The 15,719-nt window shown below is 33.1% G+C and overlaps 1 protein-coding gene across 2 annotated transcripts in view; it reads right to left on the minus strand.

Moving 5' to 3' along the window:
• Positions 1-725: 725 nt before the first annotated feature.
• The window catches only part of LOC131077732 (uncharacterized membrane protein At4g09580), a 40,176-nt gene continuing 25,182 nt past the window's right edge, over positions 726-15,719 (minus strand). For both annotated transcript variants that reach the window (XM_058015280.1, XM_058015281.2), the window contains exons 3-5: positions 3,549-3,819; positions 2,665-2,835; positions 726-1,114 (exon numbers count right to left, since the gene is read on the minus strand). In XM_058015280.1, the coding sequence (XP_057871263.1) occupies positions 983-1,114; positions 2,665-2,835; positions 3,549-3,819 (574 nt within the window). In that variant the 3' untranslated portion in view covers positions 726-982. The remainder of the gene's footprint in view (positions 1,115-2,664; positions 2,836-3,548; positions 3,820-15,719) is intronic.

The raw sequence follows: 15,719 nt of genomic DNA on the forward strand, positions 1-15,719 counted from the left end.
ATGGGGAGCTCCATAGAACTCTAGTGTTGTAAGCTGAGTGCTAAATTTGTTAGTTTTTTTGGCTAGAATGGATGGCACATGGGTGCAAATGCAGTATTTTTTTGTATATAGATGCATATACTCGCACATGTTTTCCATCAACAACTGTTATGGTTATTTTCAATGTTTTGCTTGTTTATATTGTAGTATTTTTCTTATGCATGGAGGACTCAATAGAAACTCCCACTAATTAATCCTAAAAAATAAAAGATCCCCTATCAATCTGGAATACTATTAATACACTGTCATGGATTGTTTGTTTCTAGAAGATTGTATTGTGGCTAAAATGCTATTTTAAAAGATGTACTATTTTCATATTCTGTTTCCACTTGAATTTCCATGTAAGTTACACAATCTATGCATTGTTAAGTCTCATACCAAAACAGTAACTCGCCTACACAGCAGCAAATGTGTCTATAGCAATCTAGACAGGCACTGCCCTGAGACACATGAATGAAAAATATCTTAAAGCTTAATGTACCATACTAGCGTATGACAGTAGCTATGTCATTAACTAGGTCAAACAACCTTGAAGTCTGAACTGGTTTAATCTGGCAGTCAAACCATCAACTTCAAAAAACAACGTAACTATGGATCAGTTATTATTATCCAAGGCCAGAAAGCTAAACATCACATGTATCAACAAAAAAATGAAAGGATGTGATATGAAAATTATCATAAATAAGTTTGATTTTGAATTGCATCCTGTTAATTTGCTTGTTAAAAAATTAGGTCTTGTATAAAAACAAATGAATGAATTGTTTGCAAAATGTCATGTATAATGTAATGACAAGAAAATGCTATACAAGCTAGCTTAGCTCATTGATTAATTTTCCAATGGCTAAGCTTATGGCAGCAAACAAAATTAAGACACCAAATTAGTGGCCACCATTCCAACCAGGAATATTTAAAATATACCCTCAGATTTCATATATACCCGGTTTCATTCATGTGTCTGTTTTCTATTCACAATGGTTGGAGCAATTGATACAAGGCCTATGAGGAACAATACTGCCATTGTCTTTAAGTCATACAAGTCTCGAACAGATCTCAACTCCCCAAGTGCTAGACCAGCCTGCATAAAATATTAGAAGACATTAGACTTCCAACCAACTTGTAGATGAAAAATTTGTTTCATCAAAAGTATGACATCGCATATACAAAAACAAAATCAATTACAACGAGTGTGCATCCTCCCATATATATAATATTTGGCAACATAAACATATCTCCTGAACTCAACAACAATGATACTACAAAATATACCATTTTTAACTGTAGGCTTTAATTTGAATTAGTACGCCCATTCAAAATACCAAAAATAGGTAAAATAAATATGCAAATATGAAATTGACATGCTAAAGCAGTGTTTTTTCCAAGAAACTTTAACATAAACAATAACATTCAATTGTGCATTTTCAGGGAAATATTAATGCAGGAATAAGCTGTCACTTCATGAGAGGCATAATGCAGTGTCCAGACATTTTGATAAAGATCATGCAATACAAAATTGTCAAAGATATTATCGTGCCATGGACTCATTATTATTAAATAGCAAAATATGAATCCTGATGGCCAAACTACAAAGTTTGAAAGCAAAAAGATTTCAGAATATGTTAACTGCTCTATAAGAAACAGTGCTACAAGAACGTGCAAAGCAAATGAATAAGATACCAAAACTTTCTAGTAAAGCATTTCATATTAGCCATAATATAGCATGTTGCTACTGATTCTTTCAATCCAAAGAATCACGGGATCATTAGTCAACAATAAACTGTCACTTCATGAGAGGCATAATGCAGTGTCCAGACATTTTGATAAAGATCATGCAATACAAAATTGTCAAAAATATTATCGTGCCATGGACTCATTATTATTAAATAGCAAAATATGAATCCTGATGGCCAAACTACAAAGTTTGAAAGCAAAAAGATTTCAGAATATGTTAACTGCTCTATAAGAAACAGTGCTACAAGAACGTGCAAAGCAAATGAATAAGATACCAAAACTTTCTAGTAAAGCATTTCATATTAGCCATAATATAGCATGTTGCTACTGATTCTTTCAATCCAAAGAATCACGGGATCATTAGTCTTCGAGCTTTGCACATTAATCGACGCAAAATAAAACATTCATGCGTCAAGAAGCATATCAACCAACTGGCAATCTGATTGCCCCACATCCATCTTGGGTTTCATAGAAAAAAACACATGCATGGCAAACGCATTCATCAAGCATATGGTTCAACTACTTTCACCATGCTTATCATGCTCTTAACACTGAGAATCGGGATAAAATGATATGGCTCACAGATTCATTATAAAAAAAATGTCGAAGCACATTAAACATCATCCATGGCAAACACATTCATCAAGCATATGGTTCGACTACTTTCACCTTGCTTATCATACTCTTCATACAGAGAATCGGTTTAAAAGGATATGGCTCACAGATTCATTATAGAAAATGTCTAAGCACATTAAAAGCCTAAATTTAAAAAATATATGGTCAAGACGTGTCATTGCAAACAATAAATCAAAATTTAATATTCCAAATGGAAAAAGGATAATGTGTTATGCCCTACCAAAACATGTAATAACAATTTATATAGACAAAACTACTTACTCGTACTGTAATGAAAGCTGCGGGAATAAGACCAATCAAAGTAGCAAATAAGAAAATGTGGTAAGGCACATCCACAATTGGTGATGCCAGGTTAATGAAAGTGTTTGGTAAGGTCGGTGTGATCCTTAAAAAGAGCATGTAATTCAACAATCTCTCTCTGCGCTTAGCTATCTGCAATATAAAACAAAACATAGTCAAAACTTAGGTGAATCTTCAACATTCAAATCCTATAACTAGATAATTATGTCGAGAGGCATCTACAATGACATCAAAATGTCCATAAACAAAAATCCATTTTTGAAACAATTCGACATGCAAATGACAGGTAAATGATGAAATATGCCATGTTTCAGTTTTTGTGGAGGTGTTATTTTATTACTCCAAATAAAATAGAACCCTCACCACTTATCTCCAACTAGATTCACAACTTTTTGCATGCAGTAGTTTAATAAATTTGTATTCTTGGTGTTTAGTATTTTAGAAGAACATTTATTTTTAAATGATTATCTTCTATTATAAGATATCTCTCAGCATATTTTACATATATTTTTTTAATATAAGTATACTAGTTATTAAACATACCAATATTTATATAAAACAATGTTACATTATATATTAAATTTGAAATAAATATTAAAATAAAAATTAAAAAAGTTTAAAACAGTCAAGGAGCTTAGAGGTCTTTACAACATCTACTTATAAGGTTGAAAATTATGTAGAGAATGCCAATTTAGTTATAATTATTTTAAATTTTCTCCAAGAATATTAAAAATTTAAAAATCTAATAAGATCTGAAGAAGTCGTTCCCGTGCTAGCAAATGTTTTGCTAAAATGAAAACCCATATCAGTATGTAGATATCTCTGCAAATTAGATAAAAGATTACCTGTGCCCGAAAGAATCTCAGTCTCTCAGGCCACAACCAAAAAGCAATAGGCCTGCCAATCAACTTTGACAAAAAATAGCAGGATGATGCACCAGCAGTTGCAGTCAGGACAACTAATATAAGGCCTTTGACAACTCCAAACAGTGCCCCCGCTAGCAAGGACATGAATATGGTCCCAGGAATCATGAAAGTCTGCATAAAAATATATGTGGCACAATAGCCCAGAATAAACTGAGCTGTATAATTTTCCGAATAGTTTGCAATGTTGTCTCTGCAAATACAAAACATTGACAGTTTAGGTGAGTCAATTTAACAATAAGATTCACTAATTCTAAAGTACAAGCAAATGAACCAAGCAAATGAACTAAGCAAATGGAAACACTATTGCACTACAGGGCATGCAAAGACACGTAGAACATTACAGATGAATCACAACAGGAGTTGAAAATGTAACCTGTACTAACAACCACCAACTTTTGGGTGGATGCCGTAAATGGTATATTAGAGTAATTAATTCTTTTAGTCAGTAACCTTTTTAGTTGTTCTATTAATGGTCATTTAGTTCGTCATTTAGCTTTTTAGTTCATCTTAGTTGTCAGCTTATTTAGCTTTTTAGTTCGTTTAGCCTTTTAAGTGCAACTATTGCTTCTTTTATAAAAGAACGCATGGTTTGTTTTTTAGTTTTTAGCATTTTAAGCTTTTTAGCTTTTTATTTAGCTTTAGATTAACGGTTCGTTCCTTTTGGAACACCGTCTTGTAATTCCTTTATATACAGTTGTATATTTGCAATTAATTCATCCAATTATTCAAAGATCATTCGATTATTTTTCATGGTATCAGAGCAGGTCAATGGGATTTTTTAGAGTTTGGCGAATTTTTTAATAAAAAATCAAGCCCCTTCTACCTGGAAATTATTTCCAAAAAAAATTTCGTTGGTAGAAAAATTATTATTGTTTTCTTGTGAAGCACTGATTTTTGGTTGTTTGCAAGGGTGCAGTGCTTTTTCCACACGCGATTTCCGCATCTGTTGGTTCATGACTCGGAGGCAAGGGTTTTCGCAGGTTTTTGTGGGTTTTTGCGGGCATGGATTTTCGGGATTTCCTGCACTCCTCTTTTGTTCTGTTCGTGGTTTCTTTTCTACTTGTGGGCACCGTTTTTGTTTCATGTGGGATGCCGCTTTTGAAGTTGCGACGGGGTTTTATTTTTGCACGATTTTGTGAAGGTCATCAGTGTCTGCAAACACGAAGCCAGATTTCTTTGTGCATCAGTTGTGTGTGGCGTTGGCTGTGTCTGGGCATCGTTTTCCGATTGCGGGAGGGCTTTTCTTTTTGCACGCGACAGCTCTGCTTTATCCGCATCATCTTTACCCTCTGCCGCCACGAACTTTTATCCTCTGTGGCCTGCATGTTTGGACAAAGCCGTTTTGGGTTTTTTTTTTTTTTTTTCCTACAAAAGAAAATATTTCTGGGTTTTTTAATAATCTTTTTCTCCTTAAAAAAAATTCTACTGGGTTTGAAAAAAATTCTGTGAGGGTTTTTTTATAATTTTTCCCTTTAAAAAATAAAAAATTTAAGGGTTTTATAGTTTTTATCCACAAAAATTATTGATAGTTTCTATAATTTTTTGTCTTTATAAAAAATTGCTTTTGGGTTTTAAAATTCTTGTCCCTTGAAAAAAAAAAAAAATTATTTTTAAGTTTTTTTGTAATTTGTCTTCAAAAAAAAAAATTACTTCAAGGTTTTGCTTGATTTTTTCTTCAAATCAGGGTTTTGCCACGTGATGTCTAGTGTCTTGTGCGACGTTTTAAGGTTTTCACGATTTTTTCCTCAAAAATTGGTCGTAGGGTTTATAATTTTCCCTTAAAATTACATCTGTGATTCGCAATGTCCGTGTGGAATTTTGATTATCTACGTTTTACCATTTTTTCCACAAAAACGATGATTTGTAACCTCAAATTTATTGGTTTCTCGATTTTGTCCTCAAAAATCATCTGTAATTCGTGAAGTTCACGTGAGATTTTGGCTATCTGGATTTATGATGGGTGTTCTTATCTTTGGGTTTTTATCGTTCTTTCCGGAAAAAAACGATGATTTGTGAAATCTAGTTTTCAAGGTTTGACGGTTTTTTCCTCAAAAATTGTGCTTTGTTACAGTTTGTTTTGGGTCACACCTGGAGATGTTGGGGCAAACATCTGCAACCGTGGTATCTTGCAATCTGTTTTGGAGTTGTTAGAGAAAACAATGCTCAGTACTCTTCTGCAAAAGTTTTTGCAATTTTTATCAAAATTGAGTGTGTTGCTCTTTGGAGGGTTTGTCGATTTCTCCTCAAAATCATGGTAATTCACGTGTGACAATTCTCTAATTCGAGTGTGAGGGTTACATCATTCGTACGGAATCAGATATTCTTGGTTATTAAACACTTTGCAAATCCTGGGAGGGTTTCCACAGTAGCAGAGTGTCCTTGCGCTTGTGATCAAAAGCCCTGCAATATCTTTTGTCGGGTACTTAATTGATACAATGACCATTAAGAGCGGGTATTAGAATAATTAATTCTTTTAGTCAGTTACCTTTTTAGTTGTTCTATTAATGGTCATTTAGTTAGTCATTTAGCTTTTTAGTTTGTCATCTTAGTTGTCGACTTATTTAGCTTTTTAGTTCATTTAGTCTTTTAAGTGCAACTATTGCTTCTTTTATAAGAATGCATAGTTTGCTTTTTAGTTTTTAGCTTTTTAGGTTTATTTAACGTTTTAAGCTTTTTAGCTCCATGTTGAAGCTTTAGATTAATGGTTCGTTCTTTTTAGAACACTGCCTTGCAATTCCTTTATATATAGTGGTATATTCGTAATTAATTCATCCAATTATTCAAGATCATTCGATTATTTTTCATGGTATGCCTCCATTCAGAATCTTAGAAATCTTTCAAATTCATGATCCTTATAGAATTTAAGGAGTTTGTAAAATGGCAGAATTTTTCAATAGGAACAACCTTCCTGGTGTGCTAGGCAGCTATGCCATGATATGTGGGAGGATTGAAATAACGATGAAGGGGAGCTGTATCATTGCTGAAAGAGGAGAATATCAAGATAAGAGAAAATCAAGATAAGATTATGTGGAGAGTTCTAGAGAAATCTGGAAAATACCATGTAAGGCAAGCTTACAATTTGACTTAACTTCAAGCACTTGTTCTTCAAGGACAGCATTGGGGGAAGCTTTGGGCTGTCAAATCAATTCTAAAATCAATCTGTTCATATGGACTCTTTCCCACAAAGCCATTCTAACTGCTGAAAATCTGAGCAGCCAAGGTATTTATGGTTCTTCTTTCTATATACTCTCTGAGTTTTTAAATGTGAGTTTTCTCAAGAGGTACGGAATCACATATGGCAGATGTGTTGTGAAACGAACTAGACCACAAAAAAAAGTATTCTTTTAGATTTGATCTATGAATACAATGACAAACACCTCATTAAATACAGTTTGGAGTGAAGATAAAAACAATGCATGACAAATGCATGATAAAAAATCTAAAAAATTAAAAATAAAAAGCCAATGATAAAATAAACTGATCTAAATTAGGTCACTAAAGTGACTTTGTTACAAAAGTAAGTCTTAATAATCTCTAATACACCCCCCCCCACCTTAAGACTTACTACACCAAAACAAACCAAACTAACATAGGCAAACTAAAATCACTCAAAAGTCAAAACCATGTATCAATAGAAGCTTTCTTTGAAATAGTTCTCCAACCAAATAGACCTCCATCAAGCTGCCTCATAACCCTCATAAAGGAATACCTCTCAAGCTGAATTCCCCAAGTTCCTGAATTACCACCTCCCCAAACTCTCGAATTACAAACCACCCAAACCATTGGACAACAATCCATGATAAGCTACACTCACAGAGCTCCATCAAGTTGTCTCATAACCCTCATAAGGGTATGATTCCCAAGACTCATAGACTCCCAGGCTAACTAGGCAACTATCCATTCTAAGCTTTCTCTACACTAGCTTCCTACTTGTCTCCAAGGAAATAGACTTCTTTAAAATGCATAAAAAACAACTTCTTAACCGTTGTCAGCATCCGGATGATCTTAAACAATGGCTACATTTTTCCCGATCTTTCCCTTGAGAACATCATTTGCCTGATTTCTACAATTCCAACCTATGTGACCCATTTTCTTGCAATGAAAGCATTATGTCCCTCTTTTGTCCTTATTAAATCGTCTATGATTTAGTAAAATGCTACCTCAGTTTGAGAATCATCTTCTATATCTCCTCCAATAATTCTCTTTTCTTTAGCTAGGAGAGCTGAAATTATATCTTCCAGACTTTTAAAAGAAAGTTGAGAAAATATAAAAATGACATTGCTAAATTTTGTAGATAAATTATTTAATAAAATGGCTTCAGCATCCTCATCACCTACTGTAGCATTGAATTCTTCTAGTTGTCAAAGAGATCTCAAATTGTTCATGAGGCTCGACAGAGTGACTCGATCGATTATCTTGAACTTGAAACTCAAGCTTTAAAAAAACTGTATTAACTATTGCTGCTCCAAATTGTGTATTCAAATTCTCCCAAATATGCTTAGATGGTTTTGTCAGATCTATATGAGGTAACTCAGAATCTAAGAGGGCAAGACCAATAATAACGTTGGCTTTATCATCTCTGCTTTGCCATTCTAGTACTTTATTAGAATCTACAGGAAGTTTCTCAATTCAATTTACGAATCCCTATAGGTTTTTGTGCATCAGTTGGCTCCCAATTTTTACTTTCTAGGTGTGAAATTGAAACTGAAATATTTATCCAATGGAATTTTCCATTTTCAGAAATTTATACAAACCCAAAAAAAATTGATTCAAAAATTCAAACTCTAGCACATGTATTGAAAAAATATAGCTCAAGAAAACATGTAAACCCTAGCCATTTGTTTTGAGGACACCCTAGCTGCAAACTATAGAAAATCCTTTTTGCAAATATATGGTTTTCACAAAACCAAGTCAGCACTACAGAAACTCTACAAATCAGAAACCCTAACTGCCAAACTTCCAAACCCTAGCCACCAATCTGAAAAGCTTGGTCGTGACCTGCAGAAAATGAAAAAATCGACCAAAACCCTAGCTGTCAAACTTATGCTAGGCATGCAACAAATGAAAAATCGGCATGATTTTATCACAATAGTAACTTGTAAATACAAAAATGTGGTCATGCAACTCATAAATCCACCACAAATTTTCAAGGAAAACCGGTGCAAATTTGTACTTGACCCAGCCACAATTATTACGACTAAAAACCCACGAAATTCCGTGACAATTTTCCTATGATTTTCACACAGAACAAACACGAATCTCCTATTTTTCTCTTAGCCATGATTTTTTGTTTGTATATGGTCGCAATTTTTAACAATAAAACACCACTCTTGATTTTCAATTCGCAAACCTTTTCATGTGACTTGCCCTGATACCACGTTATGAAATAAACTGGAACCAAAAAAAAAATTCTATTAGATTCGATCTACGATTACATTGACAAACACCTCCTTATATAGAGTTTGGAGTTAAGACAAAAACAACGCATACTAAATAATCCAAAAATAATAAACTAAAAATAAAAATAAACTAATCTAAATTAAGTCACTCAAGTGACCTTATTACAAAAGTAATCTTAATAATCTCTAATAAGATGATGGGATTTAAAATTGATACTTTCAACTTATCATCTTGCTCTAGATTTGTAATGAATTGGTCTATTAGGAATTTAGGTATCCTTTTGGGTTTGAAGGAAACTTAGTTATTAATTATTTCTGGGTGATATTGGTAGGAGTTGTCAGTCGCCATATATGTATAGCTAAATATCCTGTTATCTTCAATAATGCTAATATCAACCTGTTCAAATGTTTTCCTTATGCCTCTGCACTCATAAAGATTTTCTTGAAATTTGACAAAAGCTCTCTATATCTTTTGGTTGTCATCCTGCCAAGGAAGAGGAATGATGCTTTGAAAATCGAAGTTGCAGAGCCCAATGTTTAATCAAGAGGAAAATCCCCCAGAATTCTTCAAATATTTGTATCATTTATTTTTTTATGGTACTTCCAAGGGAAACCTGAGCATTGTAGGGGCTGAAGGAGTTATAAACTTATAATAGATGAGGAAAAGAAAGTATTAGTTGCATTTATTGTTGGATTGGGGAAAAATTCAAACAATGTGGGGCTAAAATTTTGGCTCTTTAAAGAGGTTTAAAAATTGCTGCCTGACAAAGGATACAAAGACTTGAGAATCTATGGTTACTCTATGCTGGTCATTAAATCTGTGTTGGGTACGCTGAAGGTGGGAGAGCCTTTTGCTAAACACTATTTGCAAGAAATTACAAAACTTTGCAGGGGGCTTCATTTTCACCAGGATTAAACATATCATAGAAAATAACAATCAACTGGCTGATTTTCTTGCTAATGAGGGTGTAAACTCGAGTCATGGGTTACTTAGTATCAAATGGAGCTAGCATTTAACTCACTCTTCTGCATTGCTGTTCTGGGTTGTAGTTTGTTGGTTTTTCTCCCACCCATTTGAGTTCTGTTTATTAGGTTGAGGTTTGCTATGATAATTCTTTTGTCTTAATATAATTTGTATTTTTTGGTTTAAAATAAATATCCATATTTTGTGCATCAAAGGTGAGAAATCCAAAATATACCTAACATCCATGGTTAATAATTAATAAATTATTATTTTTATAGGTATAAAATACAACATACTCGAGGTATAGAACAAGTCATCATACAATTTGTCCCAGAGCATCTACATCGTCCCCCAGATTGTTAGAATCAGATGTAGAATGACAGAACCAATTCCTCTAGCTCCATTCTCTGGTTCGTGTATAAGCTCCTTGACTGTTGGTGTCACCATTAAGAAAAGAAATCTTGGCAAGAGTGGCTGCAGAGGCATTTAAATGATATCCAAAAGCTTGAGCAATCATTGCTTGAAGTTGGCCACTCACATGTTAATAGGTGTAAATTGGAATACCAATACACCAAACCCTCTAACTTCTTTGCTTCATGTTAAAGAGGTTGGATTAGTTTACACTTTACATAGGGTCACTTATATTTACGTGTTTGTGTGTACACATACATATGTCATATACATATACACATGTACATATGCACACACACAAACTACTACTACTACTGCTGCTGCTTAAGTTAACAGAAGCTACCCCCATTGCCTGTATTCACTGGGGAAAAATGAGAATGTTCTACAAAATGCAAGTATCATCTCCCAGTCATGGGAGGGAACAAGGAGGTTACAGGATGTTTCCTACAATGTATAGACATGCAGCTTGGCCAATGGTGGCTAGAAAAGGGAGCTCATATGCTGAAAGCTAAAAGGATGCAGAAGTATACATATCAAATTTTTATTAGTTTTAGAGAATGTTGTGTGGGCTCTTCATCCGAGGGTTTCAACTTTCAAGCATTCTCATATGGTACAAAGAAATCAAACATGCCATGGCATTTGCTATGATGACAGATAGATAAAACATGACAATGAAAACTTTAGACCCATGAGACGATGTACTGAGCTTCACAGCATAATCCAATCGTCTAGGTGAATACTACAAGTTACTAGCAGTCATGTCCCTTAGTATTGTAACATCTTGCATTGTATATGCCACTGTTGTATTATAAAATGCACCATATGAGAGGAAAGAACATAATAGATAGAAGCATATAAAGAGGGAATAGTCATAAGAAGGAAAGTTATGAGACTAACGAATGAATAAAGAGTGAGGAATGAACAGGCTCACATATACGTCTTATACATCTGTCAACAAAAGCATGGTACCAAGACCCCCTTACAACCAAAGCTTGAAAGAGAGTGCAAGAACTCTAGCACGCTAGGAATTATAGAAATAAAGAATTTCAACCTAGAGATCAAGTACCATGTGAGTGTAAGTTCAAACAACTACAGGAATTCAAGATAAAGTGATTAGGAGTCGAGACAGTAAGTGCTAGATTGAATATGTGGATGATGCTAGATTGAAGATATATCACTCACCACGGCGATCGCCCTAAAAGAAAGAGCATATAGAACGAATTCTAAATCGTCCAGTACAGAAAACTAAAAAAGAAAAATAAGACCTTACCGTTCTTTGAATACAAAGAACGGTAAGGTCTTATTTAAGAAATAGAAGGAAAAAATATAAATATGCATGTATATAGAAAAATGAGGGAAATATAAAAAATTCAAATTTAAAAAAATGATTTTTTTAAATAGGAAACAATTTGAGAAAAAAAAGGGATAACAACTTTTTTCATATGGAAAATGCAACATGTACACCTTCTAGAGACAATTATAACCATGGATTACCATGAAACTGATTTTGGGTGCCAAACATAAGATGGATACAGTTTTGACAGAATAAGAGGCATAATTGTCATTGCCTCAAATTGATACACCCAGCTTTAGAGACTGGAGAAAAGCTGATTTGGGAAGCAAGCGGTCTTCAATGCCCGCATGCAAAGTTTCAAACATGCAAGCAACCTTCAAAGAAGGTCGTTTCCTATCTAATCTAAAAACTAAACATTATAAACTAATGCTTGCAAATAAAATGGTTAGGAGACAGCATAATAGGGCAAAAAGGACATAATGAGACAATGCATGAAAACCGATGATCAATCAGCTCTTTCTTCAGCGTTCAACCAATTTATTAAACATGAAATGTAAATATTATGGCTAAAACTAGATTAACCTACTTTCTCTACAGGACCATTACTGATTATGATCGAGGTTGGTCCAAATAGCTTCCACTTGAGGGCCACAAGAAAGTAAACACAAAGCATAAATGAAATCAAAAATAAAGGACACTTTCTAAGTCAAGATACAACAAACAAAGCCAAAATAGCACTTCCATTCATCAAGAGCCAAAATATCTTTTAGAAAAAGGAAAACCCTATCCTTATAGATTGCCAAAAAGGGAAAGGCAATTTCAACTGTCAAATGGGGCAATTCTGATTGGATAAAACTGAACTGGTTATAGGGCAGCTTTATAGATTTTTAGTTTATAACTTCATTATCAAAATGGAGTTCAACACTTATCAATCCAAGAGCATAAGCTTGCAAAAGACATAGTGGCAATATGCTCGAAGGCTACAGGTAACGAATTTGAATGTATGTATGCAACTATTCTATGAAAGCTAAGAGAAACACCAATATTCTAAGAAATATGAAAAATAACAATGGCTACAAGAGCAATTCATAAAATGAAAATATGACTATTGCCAAACCAATCGAGAGTACTAAAATAAATTTTGCAAAATCTAAGAGTTGTAAACTTCACAATAGATCCAATCCAACATAGATATATACCAAGTCACAAGGTTCAAATTCGAATTTGAGTTCGGCAACAATTAAATTGGATGAAATGCAGAAAGGATAAAAATTCGGAAAAAAATCCGAAAACAAATTCGCTTTATATAAATTTGAATTTTTTAAATACATAAATAATAAATTTATTAAACTATCAAAATAATTATAAAGTGTTAAATAGTATTTAAATAATATTATAGATTTGAAATAAAATGATCAAATTTATAATTTATTATATAAAATACTATTATAACAAATTGAAAATTAGTATAAATATTTTATATTAATTAAATTAAAATAATTAAAAATAAAAAAATGCTTTATTAAATTTTGGATACAATATAATAAAATTAAAAACCATTACAATATAATCTTGTTTAAAAAATTTAATTTTAATTTATTGATATATAAATAATAATAAACATGTTAAATATTATACATTAAATAATTATGCCGAGAGGCATCTACAATGGCATCAAAGTGTCTGTAAACAAAAATCCATTTTTGAAAACAATTGACATGCAAATGACAGGTAAATGCATGAAATATGACATGTTTCAGCTTTTGTGCATGTGTTATTTTATTACTCCAAATAAAATAGAACCGTCGCCATTTGTCTCCAACTAGATTCACAGTTTTTTTGCATGCGGGACTTTAATGGATTTGTATTCTTGGTGTTTAGTATTTTAGAAAAACATTTATTTTACAAATGATTCTTTTCTATTATAAGATATCTCTTGGCATATTTTATATATTTTTTTTTAATATAGGTTTAATAGTAAATATATTATAAGATCGGAAACTCCATTGCAACCTTATAATATATTTATTATTTAACATATATTCACAGCGTTGGGGTTCGTAAAACTCTATGGACTGGGCTTCAGAACGCATTATTTGTGATGCTTTTCATCAGGTCGATGGCAGCTCGTAACGTTTCGAGCATACTCTGCAATCATGGCATTGTCTGTGACTGTTTTCATCAGGTTTCTTCATTTCCGCCTGAGATTCTGCTTCTTCCTCCAGAATGTGTAACAGATTGCCGGAAAAACCCTAGCCTTTTCTTTATGCAAAATTAGGGCGAATGTGAATGATTTTTTTTAATTTTATTGGAATTCGCCGAATTTCGAATTTCATACATGAAATTAGGCAAATCTTGTGACACAGGATATATATATTATATTAATTATCCACACAAACTCTGCGAATGAAATGTAAATTAAACCATATAAAATGAAATAAAAGAACAATCGATCACCAACATGTTGGGTTCATGAGTAGATCCTCCTAACATTCATGTGCTGAAGATGAGCTCTGCTAACAAACTACTAGTATTACTTCAGATCCTCACATTCAATCAACACAAAATGTACATAAATGGATTCGCGGTAGTCAATGTATTTTCCACACAAAATATTATCTATATTATTCTCTTGCACCATCCCTACAAACTTCACCATATAGAAGTTTGAACAAAGTATTCAAAATATCCATACTCCCCATGACTATATGGTTTACTATACAAACTATCCTCCAGATTAAACAAACCCTTGTTATGCTACAAGGTTGGCAGAATTGGCTATAATCATTAGGAAACATAAATTAAGTAAATATATTTCTACTATTTTTTCTTAATTAAATACTCCCTACTTCTATATTAATCATCAAAGCATTTGGAATGGCCAAATAAGGAATGGCATTAAAAAGGATACAGAGGTGACCAATATGGTATAGGAAAGCGAGTATAAACATAGAAAAAACAATACAAACTTCACACTAATCAAATCCAATTGATCAAAATAACTAACGTGCTAACGTAAAAAAAGACTTCCCTTTTTCAATTATTTGCATCAAATATTTAAAGGAAGCCACAATAAAAAATAACATGTTATGCTCCACATAATTTTATTAAAATCCAAACGTAGCGAAGAATTCACAACATTTGTAGCGACCTATCAAGTAAGCTTGCTCACAATTATGAACCACGTGCACATCAACTAGGTTCTTGTTGTGAAACAACTACTGAAAGTGGTCTGACTGGGAAATCCTCCTGTTCCAAAATTCCTCAAACAAGATCTTTATGTAGTCCTTCAGGCAGAGGTAATCCGTCTTTTCTCATCTATTGAGGTATAGAGTCCTTCATTTTGGAGTATTTCATTTCTATAATTTGAATTGACTGACATCTCTTTGTTCTTGGTAAATATGGTTATCAAAAAATTTCAAAGTTCAAACCAAATGTACACAACCACACCATTTATGCAACAAATTTGTGTTCATGCAAGATATAAGTGAAAAGTGATACAATAGCAGTTTTGGGGACAAACTACAATCAAGGATTTAAAGGCCACCACAAATGGGGAATTATCTGCTCACATTTTGATAATGACACTTCCGTGTGGATCTCTCAAGTCTCACCCAAGTTGCAAGATTCTTCACCTTCTCTAGACAATGTGGCAATTGATTCAACAGAAAAAGTAAATGTTAGCAAGATTCTTTACCTAAGTGTTACAAATGTTCTCATATACACTCAAACATACATTAACTAGTTTATGTGATATTAACATTTCACAAATCATGTTTTTCACAACCCTTTCAAATCTGGAAATGACACTTGAAGTCTGGAAATGTTGATGTTCCAAATCTGGTTTAACGTTTCAGATCTGGATATGGATAAAATGATGAAAAACTTATCCAGGTCTGCAAGGGATTAACTTGGATTTCCTTCCCAATTTGCCCATTCTGCTGTTAAATATCAAGTTCTCATTCCCTTTTGATGAAATTTGCACCCTTGCTGATTTGAATTCTGACTGTGATGAGTATTCT

This window comes from Cryptomeria japonica, chromosome 11, assembly GCF_030272615.1.
Source record: "Cryptomeria japonica chromosome 11, Sugi_1.0, whole genome shotgun sequence".
NCBI classification, from domain to species: domain Eukaryota; kingdom Viridiplantae; phylum Streptophyta; class Pinopsida; order Cupressales; family Cupressaceae; genus Cryptomeria; species Cryptomeria japonica.